The 21,372-nt window shown below is 45.9% G+C and overlaps 1 protein-coding gene across 2 annotated transcripts; it reads right to left on the bottom strand.

Annotated features, from left to right (window-relative positions):
* Nucleotides 1-433: 433 nt before the first annotated feature.
* CYP27C1 (cytochrome P450 family 27 subfamily C member 1) lies at nucleotides 434-21,125 on the bottom strand. 2 transcript variants are annotated; one of them, XM_072960800.1, is made up of 9 exons: nucleotides 20,562-21,125; nucleotides 16,018-16,208; nucleotides 14,684-14,883; nucleotides 13,224-13,433; nucleotides 11,335-11,498; nucleotides 8,534-8,700; nucleotides 7,178-7,256; nucleotides 6,478-6,681; nucleotides 434-2,995 (listed from the first exon to the last, which is right to left on the bottom strand). In XM_072960800.1, exons 1-9 carry the CDS (start codon nucleotides 20,841-20,843, stop codon nucleotides 2,879-2,881), a joined length of 1,614 nt encoding a protein of 537 aa, XP_072816901.1. In that variant the 5' UTR covers nucleotides 20,844-21,125; the 3' UTR covers nucleotides 434-2,878. The 2 variants fall into 2 exon arrangements, with proteins under 2 accessions (XP_072816901.1, XP_072816900.1); XM_072960799.1 differs by lacking the exon at nucleotides 434-2,995 and having other exon boundaries at nucleotides 5,999-6,681.
* Nucleotides 21,126-21,372: the final 247 nt, after the last annotated feature.

Raw genomic sequence — 21,372 nt, 5'->3', positions numbered from 1 at the left:
GCACATCGCAGAAATGAATTCTGAAAACCTTCAGGCAGGGAGCAGACTCCACAGACCCCACCACTCCCTACTGTCTCACACCCAGTGTTTTTACCCTCTTGGATCCCGCCCTGGGTGGCGGTGCCCAGCCCTCTCCTCCTTCCCTTACGGATGCCTATGGATTTGTTCTCTGCCTTGGCGTCTCAGCCACAAAGGCTAGCTGACCCCTGTCCGGCAGGTCACCCGAATCCTATCACAACAATTGTACTTTAGTTAATTAAATTGATCACTTCCAACAATTATTGAAATAGAAGGCAGAGCTCCCTGAAGAACCTAATTTATATCCATTTTGCTGGTTTGTGAACAGTAATAAAAGAGAAATGAACTATGAGATTATGAACCAACCCAGCCTTTGGTTTTTGAAGACACTTTTTATTATAGAAATGTTCACATGTACACAAAGGAGACAGAATGGAGACACGAATCCTCCACGTACCCACTCCCCCAGCATCACCAGCTGTCAGCATCAAGCCAGTCTCTCTTCTTCCCCCACAATCTCCACCCCCAACTCACACACACAAGCCAGCCTCCCTCCCCAGCAAGCTGGGCTATCTTAAAGCAAATCCAAGATGTCATAACATTTCGTCCATAAATGTTACATATTTATATCTTTAAGAAACATCTCTTTGACACAACATTGTAAAATGACTATAACGCAATAAAAAAAAATGATTAAAAAAATAAAGAAACATCTCCAAGAGATAAGAGCACTTTCCTGCTAATGTAACAATAATTCTTAATATCATCAAATACACAGTGTTCAAATTTTCTTACTTAGCTCTTAAATCTCTTCATCTGGGGGGAGGGTATAGCTCAGGGGTAGAGCACGTGCTTAGCATGCACAGGGTCCTGGGTTCAATCCCCAGTACCTCTATTTAAAAAAAAAAAGGCAAAAAATAAAAAAAGGGTATGCTCCCAGAAAAAAAAACTTAAAATAAATTTTTTTTTAAAATCTCGTCTAAAACAGTTCCCCCTTCCTTTTTTTCTTCTTTCTTGTCACTGATTTGTTGAAGGAATAAAACAAGTTATTTGTCCTGTAGACTTTGCACTCTGGATTTTGCTTGTTGCGTCCACGTGGAGTTTTCACATGTCCCTCTATACCCTGTATTCCCTCCCTATACACTGGTCGTGGATCTAGAGAATTAAGTAATTTGCTTTCACTTTCTTTGGCAAGAATGCGTCACAGGTGGGGTTGTGCACGTCCCGCTGGTCACACCAGGAGGCTCCCAAGGCCCGGCCACTTCTCTTTCTGTCCTTGGAGACTAAGCAGTGGGCTCAGGTGTGAACTAACCCTAACCCCGGGTAGAGCTATACTTCCCTAGAGGTTGCCTTGGAGAATAAGGGGTCACCTCAAGTTACTTAGTCTCCAGATTTTTAAATGTCAGTCTGGAACAGAATAAAATTGCATCTAGTTATAAAAGTTTATACCCCTGTAGTCCAACATCTTGTCAATTACTATGACATAATTTCACATGTAACTGTACACGTTTTTACAGCTCTCCTATTACAGTTATTCCATCATCACATAGATTTCAACATGATTATATACTTGAACAAACATGGTATGTGAAGTGGATATTACTTCTATTTTATTCTATTACCTTTTTTTCCCCTTAAGAGGTACTGGGGATTGAACCCAGAACCTCATGCACACCAAGCACGTGTGTGCTCTACCACTGAGCTGTACCCCCACCCCCCATTTCTACTTTATACAAGGATTATCTTGCAGAATGACTAAAGAGGGGAAGAGAGATTTATGGTATATATTAGTAGGAAAGTGACTTGGGGATAAGGATTATGTAAAGAGAATTATGGGATTGAGGATAGGCAGTTTCAAGCACGACAGTGCAGGGAGAGTATTATGAAATTGGGCTTTTATTGGTGACCAGCAAGTTGCATGAACGGGAACAGACACTCAGAGACTCCTTAGAGTCGAGCCTGATGTCAGCACCAACAGCTGGACCACATTTCCAGTTTGGACATTTAAAATAAGACTACGAAGAAGAAAAATATTATTTTCTCTATTAGCGTGTCCTTTTAGATATTTATTTTTCCTTGAAATGAAAATGTTCTGAAGTTACACTGTTTTCCACCAGCCTCGTTTAATTCCGTTTTCTCACCGTAGGCAACGAAGTTTCACATGCTCAGCTTCTCCATTCTTACACATGTGCTTCGGATTTCGATTTGCTTAGAAACCGTGATGATTCTTGACTCAGCCAGGAATTTTATTTCTTCATGATTATTTTCTTCAAACAAAAAAAGTAAGGTTCGCCTTCTTCAGCAGCTAAGATTAGAACAAGAAGCACTGGTTTGGAGAGGAAAATAAGAGCATGGTCCTTTTCATTCACAGGAGCTAAATCTGGTGCTTTGTGTCGCCTGTGGTGCTTTCTTCCCATAATTACGGTATTACAGAGGCATTCTTAATGGTCTCCCTTCAAATTAAAAAATGAGAAGTTGATAACTGCGTCCAAACGGAGTCCTGAAGCAGGATCAGAGGATGTACATTCGAGCACTGAATTTGTAAGCGTGCCGTTTCTTGGCACAAACGCATAGGAGACCAAACATTGAGCCCAAGGGTAAGACACTGTATGAGGCAGGAGAACTCGGTGCCCCTGGCTTTTAAACAACTGTTTCTCCAAAGAAAAGGCAACTCTGGTAGGCAAAAGTCTAACAATTTTCTCACACTATTTGGGTAAAGATTCAAAAGCCTCCCGGAACCCAGGAGGCCAGTCTATACCCAAGACAGCCCTAAAAGTGGTCCTCCTCCTCCGCCGCGGTCATCGGGGGCACAGGAACGCCCAGTCTGTGTCGGTCCACTGGCTGGGTTAACACTCCAGGCTCACTTTCTGTTAACAAAACGCACATGGATGGGCTCCCCGGGCATCAGAAGCCCGTGGGTTTTTGCATGAACAGTTTTAGTCCAAGGAGATGTTCTGATCTCAAAATGTTGCAGCAACTGAAGAGAAACAGAGAGAAGAGATTCACCACTGGGACAGCAGAAAATCTGCAGTCCTGCTTGAGTGCCTGCTCTCCCGTCCAGCCAGGGCTCCGGGGAGCCGAGGGAGAGAGATGTGGGTGTCGTGCTGGACATCGCACCGAGTCCCTCGGTCACTGGGAAACAGAGCATTGAGTCGTCCCCGAGAGCCTTCAGGTCCCCTGAGCAACTCTGAGGCCAGCGTGACAAAGAAATGCAGGCAGAATGTTCAAAGGCCTAATTCTAACTCTGCTGCTCCTGCTGTAGGTCGAGAGAAAGAAAGAATCCAAAGAGCAAGGAGGAAAGAGAAACAAAGTGAACCTGCGGCCACTTCATATGTGGTACAGACACAGTGGGGGGACATAGCTGTCAGACAGAGGCAGACCATCCAAACAGGCTTCAGCTGTCACGGTCCCTAATCTAAATATTCCTACTTTGCACCTTTGATCACTTTTCTCATTTCTGCAGTTCAGAAGAAGCACCCTGACCTCTTGGGGGAAACCGAAAATTATCTACAGGACCAGTTTTAAAGAACCACTAAGTATCCATCAGCCTAAAGCACCAATCTCTTCACCAACTGGCCCCGGGCTGATATTCAAGGTCACCTCCAGGCTTAGGGAATAAAAGGCAACCTGCTCTAAAGACCCATGTCAAAACCACGTTGGTTCCTGAAAGGGAGGCAAGGCATTGCTCATGAGCCCGTGAGGACAGTGCAGGGTGTCCGACTAGCCCTGACCCCTCCCCTGCTCCAACCACCCAACAGGGTGTCGGTGATGGAGAACAGACATTGTCACCTGTGATGCAGACCCCCCCACCCAACTCCGACTCTCCAGCCTCATCTCCCAGGCAACGCAGCAGGACCCACTGATGGGTCCTCAGGGGAGCTGAGGTCTGGAGGTGGGGGTGGGGGTCAGGCAGGGGAGAGGGCTGCAATGAGGACACAGGCTGAGCTCACTACTTTGTCATTGTTAGAGAGCCGAGCTGAATGACCCGTACTTAGGTAGTTCGAGAACGTTCTGACATCAAGATGACCTCCCCTCCACACCCAACCCCTGACCCTTTGTCCTGGCCTCCCAGCACTGCCTGCACACTCCCACGTGGCAGAGGGAGAACCCACACATCGGTCCCCTCACTATGAGGCCAACACACGACATGGACTTTTTTCCTTTCTAAGTGGCCATGTGTGCTCACTGAAAAGTGAAACCTACACGAGACATAAAAGCAAAAAACAAAGCTCCCCCCCTCAAACTTCCACCTCAAGTCTCCAGCTCCCAAGGGGCAGGGGTGTGTCTTCTAGACACTCTCTGTGCAATAGGAACGTCTTGTTCCCAACCTTAAAGAAACACATGAATATTGCACCATTAAAGCTGTCCCTTCCCTTCCCAGGGGGGCCACAGGCAAGCTTGCTGTTCTAGACCCCATTTATGTGGTTAAGGAAAGCCCTCCCATTACTGGAGAGCTAAGAGATTTTCTTCATGAATGAGGGTTAACTTTCATCAATTATTTCAAGAGACGGTCATATAACGTTTCTCCTTTAATCTGTCATTGTGGTGAATTCTACTGACACATTTTCTTGAGGTGAGCCATCCTTGCATTCCTGAATGCACCCGATCTGGTGATGGTGCATTTGTTTCCTCCATTGCTGGATTTGATTTGCCCAACTTTTCATTTAAAATGGCTTTCATCTTTGTTAATAAATCGGATTGGCCTGTAGTTTTCCTTTCTTATGCTATCCTTCCCAGGTTATGGCTACCAAGGGTATGCAAGTCTCATAAAAATGTAACTTCCTTTTTCTAGTCTTTTTGCACAAGATGATGATTATCCCCCATTCAGTGGAGGTTTGATACAACTCGCAATAAAACTCCAGGCCTCGGACATTTCAGGGGTAGATCTTTTTACCACCGAGTCAATGCACTCAATATCTGAGGTCTATTCTCTTTCTTTGGAGTCAGTTTGGGTAATTCACATTTTTTTCTAGTACACTGTACATTTGATCTATGTCTTCAAGCTTATTGGTTAAAAAAACCCATTTGCAGTATTTTCTTGATTAAAAAAACATTATCTACTGCATTAGTCAGTATGTCTCCTATCTCTTTCCTGAACTGTTTATTTGTGTCTTCTCTTTTTTTTTCTTCTCTTGGCAATTACAAATAATAGTGTTCCCCTTCTACATTTGCACAAGTAGAAATGAGGACTCGAAGCAAAAACTTCAGCTGGTGCATTTGTGAACAGAAGCAAACAAATAAAATCCCCATCGCCACCACCAAACACCAGTTTCTGGCCTTCTTCCTACCGCCTCCCATCCATTCCCCACACTGACCATCCAGAATCCCTCCCAGGCTGGCCAGGCCTCCCCATCTTGTATGCTCTCTGATGCCAACATCCATAAAGGTCCCAGCCCCCCGGTGCTCTGCCCTGGGCCGGGTGAGCCCACAGGAAGCACCTCGTGACATGTGGGGAGAAGGCAAGGCTGAGTCACCACATCCACAAGGGGCCCTGCACCTGCCCCACTGGGACTGCAGCCAGTGGCTCCAACTCCCTCAGCCTCAGCTTCCCCACCAGCAAAATGGGGAGACAGAGTCACCAGGTGACCCCCTCATGCCTCTATCACTTGGAGTCAAGGATGTCAACTCCCGAATCTCGGGCCAAGTTTTCCTGCAGCAAACAGAGGTTCGCACAGGCAGATATGTCGCTGCTACAGATGTCTCTTATAAACTTTCCTTCGGACAGGACTGAGTTCCTGCTGCAGCCAGAACTCAGACACTGTATGTGCACACAAGTGTACACTTTGCTATATAGGGGTTAGCATGCAAGGTATTCTCTAATAAAATACTAAGCCTTCCAGATGCTTCAAAACCCAACAAACAGGCTGAGGACCACCTCCCTGTGTGAATGGCTCATTTGGGTGACGTGAGGGGCTGGGTGCCCAGTCAGAGGACAAGTGGGACTTCCTCCACAGAGACACCCGGGAGGTGGGGGCCTGAACCACAGACGCAGACACCACAGCGGGTGGAGGTGCCCTGTGCCCCACCAGGTGCACTGTCTTAGACCCAGCGCAGCCCACGGACCAGAATTGCCCAGAGCCCCACCCCAGACCCATAAATAGGTTACTCTCTCTGTGGCCAGGACCCAGGAACCTGCATTTTGAGGGGTTCCTTGGAGACAGGATGCTCATACGGTTTGAAGGCCACTCACAGGACACCTCCCACTCACCTCTCTGCAGGACCCCCCACGTGAGCACGTGGGCCCCCCCACAGCTACACACATGTCCAAGGAGGAAAGAAACAGGGCAGGTGACCCTGGGGCTAAAGGTGGCTCCTGGGTGGGTGGCGGGGGTTAACCTATAAAAGGGATTTAATTTGAAGCTTAAAGTTTTCAAAGTTTTGTTTCCTTTCTCCCCCAAACCCTGATTCATGGGAGCCCAGTAAATGAGGCCAAGCCCTCAGGCCGGCCCCTGGCCCCACCTGGATCACGGCGAGGTGGATCTCCAGTTCTGCAATCCTCCGCCCGATGCAGCTGCGAACTCCATAGCCAAAGGGGATGGATCCAAAATTGTCAACCCTGTGCAGGTGCCCCTCCCGCAGCCAGCGCTCCGGGCGGAACTCCTTGGCCCGAGGGAAGTTCTCATCCTCATAGGACGTGGCATAGTGGCAGAGGGCCAGCTGGGTCTGCAGAAACGATGTTCATCAGAAAAGGAAGAAGGACCAGAATCAAGGGCAAGCGGGGCAGGGGCCGGAGCCCCAACTGGACGGTCCCTCCCAAGATGCTTCTGGCTGGAAGGAGCCACAAAGACGTAGACCCAGGATGCCAGCTCCATCAATCCACACCCCACCCTGAATGCGCATCAGTGCAGCCACGCAGGAGGCAATCAAGCCCTTCAGAAACTCTCCCTGGGGAGACCTGCTGCTTCTGGGACTCAGGCCTCCAGGGACGGGGCTGGAACAGGTCTGGGAGTACAGAAATACCCGGCTTTGTTTTTGCCAGAGCAATAGCACCATGCACCTCTCCAGGCTCCCAAAGCCTGACCTTCATCATAAAAATATAAACAGAAGAGAAGGAACCCTAGAGGTATTTGCTTCAGTACTAGGACTCCTTAACATGGAAGCAAATTTCCTACCCGACCACCCCTGCACAGCCCCGCCCCGCCAAGTCAGCCCCACTCACGCCTCTGGGAATCAGGTACCCGCCGACAACCAGGTCCTCCTGGGTGACCCGGCCATTCCCCGGCAGCACTGGAAACAGCCTGGAAAAAAGCCAGCGGGGAAGGGAAGGGAGGGGTGACTTTCGAAATACTTTATAAACATTTCAAAGTCTGGCCATATTGCCATTTCATTTTCTAAAAAGTCACACAGGATACGGTTTCAATCAGGAATTCTTGCAAAGACCTTCACGGCTCCTTAGCTTTGCCCGGGAAGTATCCTGGGGAATGTGGAAAAGGTCAAAAAAGAGTTTTCAAAACACAAGGCAAAGGCTTTAATGTGCCACTGTGCATCCAAGAGGAAAAATTCCGAGTTTGTGAAATTTACACGCACATGAGACCCCCTTTATCAGGGAATAGCTGACAGGACTCAGGGCTCCAGGAGATACATTCTGAGAAATGCTACTTCAGTTTTCAGATCATCTCTGGGAGGCAAGCCTGCCAACACTCTGAACAGAACTTGAATTGACAAATACCACTTAACACAACTGGCTTTTTTTTTAAAGAGTATCATTGTTCTGTTTTATTTTATTTTATTTTTTACTGAAGAATAGTTGTTTTACAACGTTATGGGTTTTGTTTTGTTTTGAGATTAAACAGCGTGCTGTGATTGAGGATGACACACAATTTGAAATATCATTAAGTCAGGTTTCTAAGAATGATTTCAGTGTGTCCTCTGTGAAGAATCTTTGCTCCTTGTCATGGCATGTCCTCCACAGAGGGATGCTGTGTACAGGATCCTGACCCTCAGAGGAGGAGGACACTTCACCCCTCACCTGATCCCACCTCCCATCCAAATGCGCCCAAGGCTACGTGTATCCCTCACGTGCCGGCTTTTCCCAGGGTCAGTAGAGCCCCGTCCAGGAGTAAAGAAGCCTCACTACTGGGTTTCTCCAATCCAACTACGGATTCACACAGGGAACACAGGGCTTTGTAAGCAAGTCTGGTAACCAGCCAAACAGCCCCAAACATTTCCTGACGATCAGTTTTTATTCTGCTTTAGCTTCAGAGGAGCCCCCTGGAAAGCACCAGGGGAGCCCAAGGACTAGCGTGGATGCAAAGTTTGATGATGTCGCTAAAGATGTTTATGAAGAAATTCACGTTTCCAGCTGTGGAACAGTATAGCCTTTCTGTGCCCTGACCAGGGCAGAGAGGAAACAGCGAAGGCCTAGAGGACCTCCTTCCTAAACCTTCCAGCCACTGAGGGGAGATGGAGCATCTGTTTAGGAGCCAGTTTTTAAGTCAGAAGCACAATCATTATGATACAGAATCAGAGACTTAAGGGACATGGTTTTCCAGCTGAATTCGGGCGAGCCTTTTACCTCAAGGTTTCCTTAAGCAGAGCTCGGACCAGCGGGACTTTGGAGACATCGGCCCCCGTGGGAACATGCCTCTCCCCCAGATTCTTCACTATCTGCCGGTACACAGTCTGCTGCACCTCTGGGTGCCTCGCGAGGAGGTACACCGCCCAGGACAAGGTGAAGGACGTCTGAGAAAGAAACACAGGCACGTACGTCGGTGAGGAAAACCAAGGTTTCCAGCAGCTGGAAACAGCAGACGAGGAGTCACGTGGCAAAAAGCGTAGGTGCAAAGTCACACTCCGACAACGCTACCAGAGCATCTTGGTCATCCCCAAACTAAAGATGACTTCCCTCACCTCCTCCTAGAAAAAAGCTACCAAATGTTTTTGGGAAGTAGTCACGGGCTCTTTCAGCAAAGAGTTACAGGAAAAATTATTTTGGAACTCTTAGAAATCATTTAAGAGCCGTCTGCCCCATCAGCAGAGCCTGACAGGACACAGGGATGCTGGTCATGCCTGGAGGTGGTGCCTGGAACTTTCTGTGACCTTCATATCCTAGGTTCCAAGATTTTCACTAAAATCAACACTGTTATCTATATGACTGTATTTCACTGTCTTGTAAACCAAGAAATTCCATAGTATAGATGCCCTTTCTTTCATCTGAAAAAAAAAAACTTGCGGGAGGGTATGCTCAGTGGTAGAGCACATGCTTAGCATGCACAAGGTCCTGAGTTCAATCCCCAGTACCTCCTCTATAAATAAATAAATAAATAAATAAATAAATAAATAAATAAATAAATAAATAACCTAATTACTTTCCCCCTAAAAAAATTTTTTTAATCTAACTTAAGTAGGCCATATTGATATTATTTCTCTATAATAGATACCATATGTTTTTGGAGAACAAGCTCTCCTGTAATGCATAATTTAACGTGCAAGTTCTTCTTTTATAAATGATAAGGAAATAATTTAGATGCTTTCTATTATGAGAACAAAACCTTTCTATTAAAATCACATTTCCGCGTAAAACCCAAATGTGGTCTATCCATATAATGAGATACTACTCAGTAATTTAAAAAAAAAAAAAAGAATAAACTACTCTTAGGTGCAGTAATATCCAGGAATCTCAAAATCACTTTGCTGAGTGAAGGAAGCCAGACACAGAATACATTCTGTATGATTCCATTTATACATATTTCTAGAAAAATGCAAACGGACATAGAGTGTCAGAAAGCAGATCGGTGGTTGCCGGGGGCGGGGGCGGGGGTCTGGGGAGGAATGGACTGACATGAGGGGGGAACTTGCAGTTATGGTAAATCCAGGATTGCGATTGTGGTGCTGGCTTCAAAAACAATTCCATCTGTGCTTATACTGTTATCTGCCAACAACCCGTGTCGAATTGTACGGTTTCAATGGATGCTGCTTATTGCACATAAATTATACTTCAATCAAGCTGATTTTTTAAAATAACATTTCTTTTTAAATTAGTATGAAGTTGCAAGCGTTTTATCACCTGAGGGATGTTCCCTCCACCGAGGAACGGTTCGCGTGGTGATGCTCTTGGTCACCACCAGGGGGCGAGAGCACCGTGCGTCTGAGTCATTCCATTCATTCACCATCAACAAACCCACACGTCGCATTCATGCAGAATTTTCACTGACCGCGTCTATGAGTTTGCATGATACTGAGGTCTGGAAGTCACTCTGGCTTATACATGAGTTGACTTTTATGCTAACTTCACAATAGGGTACGGAATTCCCTTCAAATCAGTTGGCAGTGATTTGTTTCATTCTACTTTTTGTTGTTGTTGTTGACCAATATTTTCATTTAAAGCTTAAGTCTTTTCTTCAAATGTAAATCTATTCATTGGAATGCATGTTCTCTTTCTTACATAAATCACCAATAATTGATTGTCTGTCAAATTCCAGTGTAGAGCACGATTTTTCAGTTATACATGAACATACATATATTCATTGTCACATTTTTTTTCACTGTGAGCTCCCACAAGATCTTGTATATATTTCCCTGTGCTGTATAGTATAATTGTTTCATTCTACTCTTGAGGCCTCTTGATCATAATATATTATTCATTGGCTACACTAATTGAATCTCCTCCCTAGGATTTTATTTAGAGTTGATACACACACATATTCATCAGTCAAACTGCTTAGTAAACGTTTCTTTCTTTATGCTTCTTTGGCAGGCTTTGGTTTTAAAGTTAGGCTGCCTTTATAAAATGAACTGGGGAGTTCTCCGTGGGCTGGAATATTTTAAAAGACAAATAATAGGGTTTTGTTTCGTTTATTTTTTAGTTTCAATTCATCTCTGGTTTCAGATATGTTTTTGGCAGGGGGGAGATTAGGTTTTTTTGTTTGTTTGTTTTTATTTGAATGGAGGCACTGGGGACTGAACCCAGGATCTCGTGCATGCTAAGCATATGCTTTACCACTGAGTTCAATCCTCTCCCCTGAATAAAAGGGTTTTTATGTCTGTGCCCTCTTCATTTCTGATATTATGAAACAATGGACAAATGGCTGCAAATAAGGAATGATTCTTAAACTTTACAGTGAACTCTTACTTTGTGTGCATGATAAGAGATTGTGGTCATGTTCTTTATAGAATCCACTACATACCTTAATTTTACACGTTACAGATATTAAAAAAAAAAGAAAATGGTCTTCTCCTGGGGACCTGCAGCAGCAACGCAGACGTTCAGCCATACAAACATGTACGGGGGCTCAACATCTCTGCCACCCATCAGATTACCCAGAAAGGCCACCGTGTGCTCTGTCTATTGAGAGAAGAGGACAACCGACGACTCACCGTGTCGACGCCGGCCAGGAGCATCTCCGTCATGTTTGCGTAGATTTCCTCCAGCGTCAGCTCCTGACTGAGGAAGAGGCAGGTGAGCAGCCCCCCTCTCACTCTCTCCCCTCGGTCCATTTGGCACTGTATTGCCTTCAGCTTGTTGTCAACATGAATTTGGCCTGTTTGAAAACAGTGTTTCTTTTGAAAAAAGTTGTGGTTAAGAATAATCACTTCAGATGTTCACAGCAGTGCGATTTACAACAGCCAAGACATGGAAGCAACCTAAATGTCCATCAGAAGATGACTGGATAAAGAAGACATGCTGTATTTAGACAATGGAATACTACTCAGCCATAAAAAAGAATGAAAGAATGCCCTTTGCAGCAACATGGATGGACCTGAAGATTATCATACTAAGTGAAGTAAGTCAGACAAAGATAAATATCATGATATCACTTATATGTGGAATCTAAAAAAAGGACACAAGTGAACTTATTCACAAAACAGAAACAGACTTATAGAAAACAAACTTACAGTTACCAAAGAGGAAAGGTAGGGAGAGGGATAAACTGGGAGTTTGGGATTAGCAGATACACACTACTGTATATAAAACAGATAAACAAGGTCCTACTGTAAAGCACAGAGAACTATATTCAACAGCCTGTAATAACCTATAATGAAAACCAATATGAAAAAGAATATATACATGTATGTGTATAACTGAGTCACTACGCTGTACACCGGAAACTAACACAGCATTGTAAGTCAACTAGACTTCAGTTTAAAAAAAAAGGAGAGTCTCTTTAGTCTGCACTCCTTCTTCATCCTCTCAATAACTTAACTCAGTCTGTGGCAGGTTCAGAGGCCAGACAAGACCCAGTGGATTTCCTGTCAACTCTGGAACTTCATTCATACACTTGTTGGTATAAATGAATGAAAGCTGGGCACATCCTTCTCTCTGCTAGACAGGGTGCTGCCAATTCATGAATCATCGAAGAAAGACAATTAGATCCTTAAGTTTACTCCAAAATAAAAAAAAAAAGGAAAAGTTAAAGATAAGCTAAATATGTCCTCCTTTTTAAAAATAAGATATTTGTAAATGTTTGCTTTACTGATGAAACAGCCAAAAAAAGCTTTGGAGTGACAAGAATACAGATTCTTTTTTCTCCTGCTGTGCTTCGAGAAGGGAGAATGAACTGAGCGAAAAGACTGTGTTACCATAAAAAGAAGCCAGGATATTATATACATCAGAACTTATACATTCAATGAATATATAAGAACTTATATGAAACTTATATGTTCAAATGGATATATATGCCTTCAAAGGACACCCTGGGATGCGTCTTTCACTGTTCACATTGTTCTAAACATTTTGGAAATCTCTTTTTTTTGTTTTGGAAATTCTTTTATCGTAAAATTTTTAGCCACATAAGAAAACTAATCTTGCTTTGCAGTCTCACCTCGGGCTTGAACAAAACGGTTTTTCCTAGCTTGTTTTCCACCAAGTGAGAAACGAATGAATTTCTCTGTCCCCAAAGCTGCCACTGAGAATGTTCAAATGAACTTGCACAGGTCCGAAATTCTATCTGCCTTTTAAGCAATGACAGAATTATTGGACTAAAGGTGTCACCTCCCACAGATGACATTTATGTATCACTGCAAGGATGTGTATTGAAATAAAGAGTTTAAAAGTGATAAATCGGTCCCATCGCTTGTGGTCACAACCCACACGCTTTATGCTCACTGGAGAAACTGATCTAAAAGCTCTGGAGCCCAAATGGCTCATAAGGACATCGGGTCATCCTCTGCAGGGAGACCCACTGTCCGCATGAGCATTAGACACACAACTAGCTGGAAAGTCAGGTCCACCTGCGTGTGCAGAAGTGGCGCCCACTTTCTCTTACTGAATTTGAAGAGTCCATCCCAGGACCTGCAGAACTCGCGCCAGGGCTTGGGGACGAGCGGGCGGAGCCACCGGGGGATGGCGCCTGCGTACATGGAGGTCCTGAACATGCTGAACATGAGCCCCAGGGCCTGGATGTAGTCCTCCGTGGGCTGTGGGATGCTGCTCTCCAGGCAGCCCAGACGGCTCTCGTAGAGGATGGTGGCCACTCCTGCACGGGAGAGAGGTGTCATTTCAAAGCCCTTCTTCACATAGACTGGTCACAGCATCGGCAGACGATACCTGGCCACAGAAATCACTTTCTAAAGTGGTCCAGGGGCCCTTCATGAGGCCTGCCGCTCCATCACCAGAGGTCTCCTCCACCAGGTCCTGATGCACCGGGGGCCGTGCACACAGAGCTGACAGACCCTCTGCCCCATCACACCCCCAGCTCAACGGTCTGTCCAAGACCTACCAGGCGAGACCCCCCAACCTTTCCGCCCAACTGTGGGGAGTTGAAAGGTGGCTCCTCCTGGCCACACATCGGGGAGCCCCCAGTCCAAGAGCTAAGAAGGCCGAGGAAAGGGCCTCCAAGCACCAAGAGCGGGATTTTCTGGTGGGTTTACAACTCTCTTCTCTGTTGATTTTCTTACTATTTTCAGAGAGCGTGCATATCTGAACTTTAAAAAACTGAATTTGAAGTTAAACTCACCTTTTAAAATAGGAAAGCTGATAGAATTCTTTATATATTAAAAAAAAAAAAAGCCAGATACAGAAAAGAATGTGTGGTATTCGACCACTTATTTTTTAAGTAAAAAGAATATTCACAGGGGAAGGTGCAGCTCAGGGGTAGAGAGTGTGCTCAGCACGCATGAGGTCCTGGGTTCAATCCCCAGTACCTCCATCAAAATAATAATAATAAATAAACAAACCTAACGACTTCTCCCTGTGCCCGCAAAAAATATTCGCATGCATTTCTCTGTAAGTGCATATAACATCCCTCGAAGACACTGGTGACCTAGCTGGGTAAGGAGAGAGGGAGACTTTCCAATGAATATTTTGGTTTTGATCTTTGAACCATGAGAATTCTACTCAACTAACATGAATTTTTTTTTTCAATTTTCTTTTGGCAGGGCGGGGGGGAGGTAATTAGGTTTATTTGTGTATTTATTTTTAGAGGAGGTACTGGGAATTGAACCCAGGACCTTGTGCATGCTAAGCACGCACTCTACCTCTGAGCTATACCCACCCTTCAAAAGACCTGTATTTGAAACTAAGTTTCTGCCACTAAAAACGGGGGTAGTTTTCGGTTGCCGCATTTATAGACATCCCCGGTTCCGTCAGCATGGCGAGGATTACATGGATGTGTGTCTGGGGCTCAGCACACCACCTGGGGCACAGGAAACCCCCAAGGAGTGACAATGACTATTTTCTGGCAAACGTCCATTCTTCCATCGTTCCCACCTCCTGACTTCACCTCACCTTCCATGGAATATTTGAAGAATAGGTCATTGATGTTGGTCACAGTTTCTCCATCTTCTGCCTGGTTCTTGAGGAAGTAGATTCTTTTAATTAAATCGGCAATAACTTGATTGATTTCTCCCGAAAAGGGGGCCACATCTTTTGGTTTCAGAATTCTTTGTCTCAACACACTTCTCATCTTGAGCCACTGGTCACCCTCCCTAGAATGAAGTGAATTTCCAGTCATTTTCCTTGTATTGGTAATCTGGGAAGGAATTCAGAGGACCCCAGCAGAAAAGAAGCAACACACCTGCCCATCCACATAGGATGAAAGCAGGGCCGACATTGCAAAGAGGAGGGGTAACCTCAGCCTTGGAGTCTCATTAACACTTGAGCTGTTGCCCTTGAAGCAAACTTTAAGGGAAAAAACTGCCACCAGGAAGCATCTTTATCAAAAGTAATACACTGCCTTTGAAACTCTTGCAACAGTATTATAGTAAAGAGACACAAGACTGCTCTGATGAGCGAAGGACAACAAACTTTACACAAGTAAACTCCCAGATCCTGAACTGATCTGAACTCCTACACTCCTGAGCCTGCAGCCAGCGCCGAGACGCCCTGGTGACGGCACAGAGCACTGTCCCCTGCCCTCTGGGGGCTGGACAAAGGGAGAGAAGCTGTTTGATTACTACTCTTAGGACAGAAACTGAGGGACAGTGGTGACACCCAACCACAACTTCTTTTTCCTTTATTTGAGAAATTGATGGTACTACTCCCCAGTTCATGTATAAGGACATACATATCAAAAGAGTCAAAAATAGAATTTCTAAACGCAAGTGATTTGGACCAGGAGATCTGCAGATGCTTCATATTTTCCTCTCTGTCTGTGAGAGTGCCAATTAGCTCTTAGAAGGCACAAAGATGTATAATCATTGTAGTCTGTTATGAGACAGGAAAACCATCACTTGGCGATGGACACTGGAAGTTCGTAGCCCCTCCAGGGGGTCTGCTAAGACAGCTCAACCAACCTCATCCCTTGTCCACAGACAGGCACTGTGAGCTCAGCTCCCTTGGTGGTCACTGAACGGACACCAAAAGCCACAAAGCAATGCTTGAAAAACAGCCCCTCCCCATCGCTGGGCTAGTGTGACCCCCACCTTGTCCCTGCCACCACATCTCTTCCCACAGGAGGAAGCAGAGAGCCCCCAGCTGGGCTCTGGTGCCTGACTTCAGGGGATCCCACGAGAGGCTCTCCTGACACTTTTCCATCAGGAGTTAGGAGCCCAGTGTTCAGGGAGGGGGCCTCCCTGGGCTCCCATTTCCTGCTCGTGCTCAGCCCGGCCCCACGTACTCACGCCGAGATGAGCCCGGTAGATCTGCCTCGTAAGTCTCGGTACTCCTGCCAGGACCCCATGTTGGCTCTCTGGGGCGCAGCCCCCTCCGCCCGCAGCACCTGAGCCACCAAGTCTCGGTCTGCAACAGACACTACAAACTGAGGACCAAAGTGAGACTTGAAGATTCTTCCGTACTCCCGAGTGTGCTTCTGCTGCAATACCATGGAGAGACCGAAAAAGGGAAAAATACACAGACATGACATACCTTTGACACAGACATTCCTGTGGGTTAAGGGGGGCAGAAAACTGGGGAAGAGGAAGCACTACGTTATACAGAGCTGAACCAGGGCGGTAACTTTAAGTATTCCTGAGATCAATATTTTCACATCATTAATCACATTTATAGAAGTCTTCTGAACTTAAGATATGCGTTTAAAAACCCCTTAGATGTGTGAAGTCACAAGAGAGAAATGCGGACCTAGATGAACTGCAGGGTCTTAACCATCCTGAGCCAAACAGGCTCTGAAACCCCTTCCCACACGCCCCCAACAGCTCCCTGTGCCCGCCCCACGAAGGGAGCTGCTGTGGGCAAACTGTAACGGACCTATAAAATATGCCCGGCAAGAAACTGAGAGAAAAGACACCCAGATTGGAAAGGGAGAGGTAAAGCGATCTCTATTCATGGGTGACATGATCTTGTGTATAGAAAATTATAAGGAAGCCACTAAAAAACTATCAGAACTAATAAACAAGTTCAGCAAGCTTGCAGGATATAAAAGCAATATGCAAAAATCAACTGCATTTCCATACATTAGCAATGAACAATCCAAAAATAAAACTAAGAAAACAATTCCATTACAACAGTAAAAAGAATAACATACCTAGGAGTAAATTTAACAAAAGAAGTACAAAACTTATGCTCTGAAAGCTACAAGAGATCGTTGAAAGAAATTAAGGACCTACAGAAATGGAAAGACATCCCATGTTCATGCAATGGAAGACAGTATTATTAAGATGGCAATAATCCCCAAACTGATCCACAGATTCAACATAATCTCTATCAGAATTCCAGCTGGCTTCTTTGTAGAAATTGACAAGCTTATCCTAAAAATTAAATGCAAAGGACCCAGAATAGCAAAAACAATCTTGAAAAAGAAGAGCAAAGTTGAAGGACACATTTCCCTATTTCAAAGATTCTATAAAAGTAACGAAGACAATGTGGTACTGGCATAAGGATGAACATCTAAATCATTGGAATAGAACTGAGTGTCCAGAAGGAAATTCATACATCAATGGTCAATTGATTTTCAACAAAGGTGCCAAGACAATTAAATGGGAAAGAGCAGTATAATAAATGATGCTGGGAAAACTAGATAGCCACAAACAAAAAATAAATGTATACCTTTATCTCACACTACACACAAAAATTACCTCCACATGGACCAAAGATCTAAATGTAAGGGCTAAAACCATAAAACTCTTTGAAGAAAATATAGGAGCAAATCTTTATGATCTTGGATTTGGCAATGGTGTCTTAAGATATGATATCAAAAGGACAAGCAACAAAAGAAAAAACAGATGATTGGACTTCAAACTTTAAAAATTTTGTGCTTCAAAGGACACTACCAGGGAAGTGAAAAACAATCTCTAGAATGGAGAAAATATTTGCAAAGCACACATTTATGTCTAGAATATATTTTTAAAGTATTACAATGCAACAGTAAAAAAAAAAAAAAGCTTTTAAACTGGGCAATTATTTGAATGGACATTTCTCCAAGGAGGATAAACAAATGTGTAATAAACACATGAAAAGAAGCTCAAGATCATTAGTCATTAGGGAAATGCAAATCAAAACCTCAATGAGAGAACACTTCACATCCACTAGGATGCTTAAAACAAAAGGACAGGTAATAACAAGTATTGGCAAGGATATGGAGACATCAAAACCCTATTGCACTGCTGGTGGAATGTAAAATAATGCAGCCACATTAAAACAGTCTTCATCAAACAGCTAAATACAGAGTTACTATTTGACCAAGCAATTCGCCTCCTAGAGATCTATCAAAAAGAAATGAAAGCATATGTCTACACAAAAACTTGCACTGAATATTCATAGCAGCATTATTCATTACAGGGAAAAGGTGGGAATTATCCAAATGTCTATCAACTGAAGAATGAGTAAGCAAAATGTCGCCTATTCATACACTGAAATATTATTTGTCCATAAACAGGAGTGAGGTACTGATACATGTTACCACATGCCAAACTCTAAAAACATGGTGCTCAGTGAAAGAAGCCAGACACAAAAGACCACATATTATATGATTCCATTCATATGAAATGTCCAGAGGAAGCCAATCTACAAAGACATAAAGTCAACTAGTGGTCACTTAAGGCTGGGGGAATGGGAGAGTGGTGGGGGTAACAGCTAAAGGATACAATATGGGGTTTCTTTTTAAGGTTATGAAAATGTTCTAAAACTGATTGTGGTGATGGCTGTATACTCTAAGTGGATGAATTGTATGATATGTGAATTATATCTCAATAAAGTTAACCAAAAAAAAGGAAAGAAATCACAATAAATATAAATGAGTTAAATTGTCCAGTTAATAATTAGGGGAGGAAGGAATGGAGGAAGAAAGTATCACCCAGCATGGCTCAGTAGGACACAGGCAGGGCTGAGCATGGGGAAAATGACCATGTCTCTCTTTGGCATCTGCTAACATTTCTTACCACCCCAACTCTCAACATCAGAAACAGCAGGCCACAGGGTCGGCTGTCTCTCTACTATTCTGCCTTCAGGTAGAAGCTGTTTGCTTCTTTATGGCCCTAGTTAAGTCCTCCTGCTTGGAGATGGAGACACCAAGACTCAAATGGCATGTGTCCTGTGCCAAGGGATCACCCTGCCTAACAAACAGGACCCCAAAAGAGATAAGACGGCTGTTAACAGGAACTACTGGGAGATGAGCCACTTCTCAGGCAAAGCCAGCTACTTAACTAGCACAGAAGTTAAAACTGGAAGGAAAAAAAAAAAGCAGATGGACACAGAGGTGGATAAAAACAAAAACAAAAAATCAGGCTGTACTGAACTTGTCATTAAATAAATATTTTTTTACCATATTTGAAAACTATCATTCTGATATCTCAGGTTCAGATTCCACATGAAACAGAGAAAATAACTTTTGAGCCCTAGAAACACATCTGGGCAAAAATTGGGTGGGGATGATGTTGGGGTTGGAGAGGAGGGGCCAGCTGGAATTTCAGTAGAGTGAAAATTGCTCCTCTTGAGCCACTTTTTTTCTATGAATGAAGTTTCTGCTTCAACCACAGCCCGTGGCCTCGGCACCACCATGTGTGCTAACGGTGGAGGGAATGAATGAAAGACCAAAACCCAGGTAGGTGGTTACCGAAGGGTTCCTCTGTGATCTGGAGGTTAAAGGGTAAGCTCTGAACAAAAGAGGAGGAGGGTGTTCTTGTAATAAGTCAAAAGGCCCAGATCCCAGAAATAAGAGCATGGGCTGGGGTAGGACCCCTGAGAAAACCACGAAGGCAAGTGAGAAGGCCCAGATTTGACGACGCTGAAAAGTGCAGGGTCACCTGGCAATGACAGAGTCAATCTGGGGTGAGCAAAGGAGGAAACGCAGGATGAAGATGAGACACCTTAGAATGAGTGGGTCCCAACACCCCGACAGGGTGGTTGGACCGGTTGGGTTCTTCCCGGTCCCTGCCCAGTCCTGGCTCCACGCCGAATGTTCGCCTGTCTTCCCATCACTTAGGGGTTACATAACCTGGAGCCTCCAAACCTCCGCTGTTACTTTGTGTTTTGTTTTTCAGTCATAAAACACCAACAAAAAGGACTAAAAACAGACACAACGTGTCCTCGCCGCGTAAAGACACAGACCTTTTGGCCCACCTCGTGGAGAGGCAGGGAGGCTCCCACTGCCTCGAGTCCGCCCGCCCGAGCCCACAGCGCGAGCGGCCCAGGGGCTCCGGGGCACCCCCTGCCCGAGACCCCCACCCCCGGGGCCCCTCCTGCCCGAGACCCCCTCCCCCGGGACCCCTCCCGGATCACTCCTCAAAGCCCTCTCCCCCGCGCGCCCTGTCCAGGAAACACTCCCGGCGTCCTTTCCTCGGGCACCCCTGCAAGATGCCCCGGCCCTGGGGTCCCTCCCGGGCGCCGCTCCCTGCAGCCTTCTCCCCAGCTCGCCCTTCCTGGGCAGGTCCGGCGCTTCCTCCTCGGCGACCCCCGGGATCCCCTCCTCAGTCCCCTGTCCCCCCTCCCTAGGGTCTCCTCCTCCGGTCCCCTCCCTGGCGCCTCCTCCCAGAGCCCCTCTCCCCGGGGTTCCCTCCGGCGCTCCTTGCCCAGAATCCCTTCCTCCGGTCGCCTCCCTGGTCCTCCCGCCCCAGGTCCCTTCCCTAGCGTCCTCCCGGGATCCCCTCCCCGGGTCCCCTTCCCGGCGCTCCCTCCTGGGGACCCTTTCCTCGGCCCCCCGCCCCGGGCCTCCTCGCCGGCGCCGTGCCCCCACAGCGAGCCGCTAGCCCTCCCGGCCCCAGCGCGCGGCTACCTGGATCTCGTGGATGCGGCTGAAGCCGTCCTTCCAGAAGAACTCCACCAGGTTGGCGAGGGTCCGCGGCCCGGGCATGGCGGCGAGGCTCCGGGGTCCCTGCGCCCGGCCCCCGGCCCGCGGCGCCCCGGGCCGCCCCGCTCCTTTGTCCTCGGCCCGCGCCCCCGCCGGGAGCCGGGCGCCCTCGCGCCGGGGCAGCAGCGGGGTGCAGCCGCCCCGAAGCCCGCCCCGCTCGGGCGCGGGGCTCAGACGGGCTTGCAGGATCCGCGCCAGCAGAGCCATGGCGGTCCTTGGCGTTGGTTGGTTTGTTTGAGCAATTTTTTTGTTTCGGGGGCTGCCCTTTGCCGTGGCTCTTGCTCCGTTTTAACTTGTACCAGCAGCGCTCCTTGGAACTCACGCGGCCCGAGCATCAGTTTACACCAGACCATTATTAAACGCTCCCTCCCCTAAGGCTGGGGAAAAGGGGGTGGTCTGTGATGAGACCGCAAGAAAATGAGGCGATTATTATTTTTTCTTCACATCAGATTAATTAAGCGTTCTTCGAGACCACAAAGTTTTAAGGTCAACCCCACTTCCAACAATGGCCCAAAAAAGAAAAGTCTACTGGGACTTTAAAAATTATTTCCTTCCTGAAAGATTACTATAGAGTATATCAAGGAAACAGCTCGTGATTTCAAGTCCTACGATTATAACTCAGTGCACAAAAATGAGAACAACAATGTTGGATGACTTGGCCCGTAGTTCGCAGGATTGTAACATGACCACATTATTATTTTATCACAAATTTCCGTGATGAAAATTATGCTGTCTC

Source organism: Vicugna pacos, chromosome 5 (genome assembly GCF_048564905.1).
Source record: "Vicugna pacos chromosome 5, VicPac4, whole genome shotgun sequence".
NCBI lineage: Eukaryota > Metazoa > Chordata > Mammalia > Artiodactyla > Camelidae > Vicugna > Vicugna pacos.
Note: the sequence above shows the minus strand (reverse complement) of the source record. Positions and strands in the feature narration are given on the sequence as shown.

What these genes read in the sequence shown, in the direction of transcription:
- CYP27C1 (XM_072960799.1), bottom strand. Translation starts at nt 20,843, where the DNA reads ATGGCTCTGCTGGCGCGGATCCTGCAAGCCCGTCTGAGCCCCGCGCCC. An exon ending in GCCGCATCCACGAGATCCAG is followed by an intron (nt 16,209 to 20,561) that starts GTAGCCGCGCGC and finishes ATGGTATTGCAG; the next exon opens with CAGAAGCACACTCGGGAGTA. An exon ending in GGTACCTGATTCCCAGAGGC is followed by an intron (nt 6,682 to 7,177) that starts GTGAGTGGGGCT and finishes TCGTTTCTGCAG; the next exon opens with ACCCAGCTGGCCCTCTGCCA.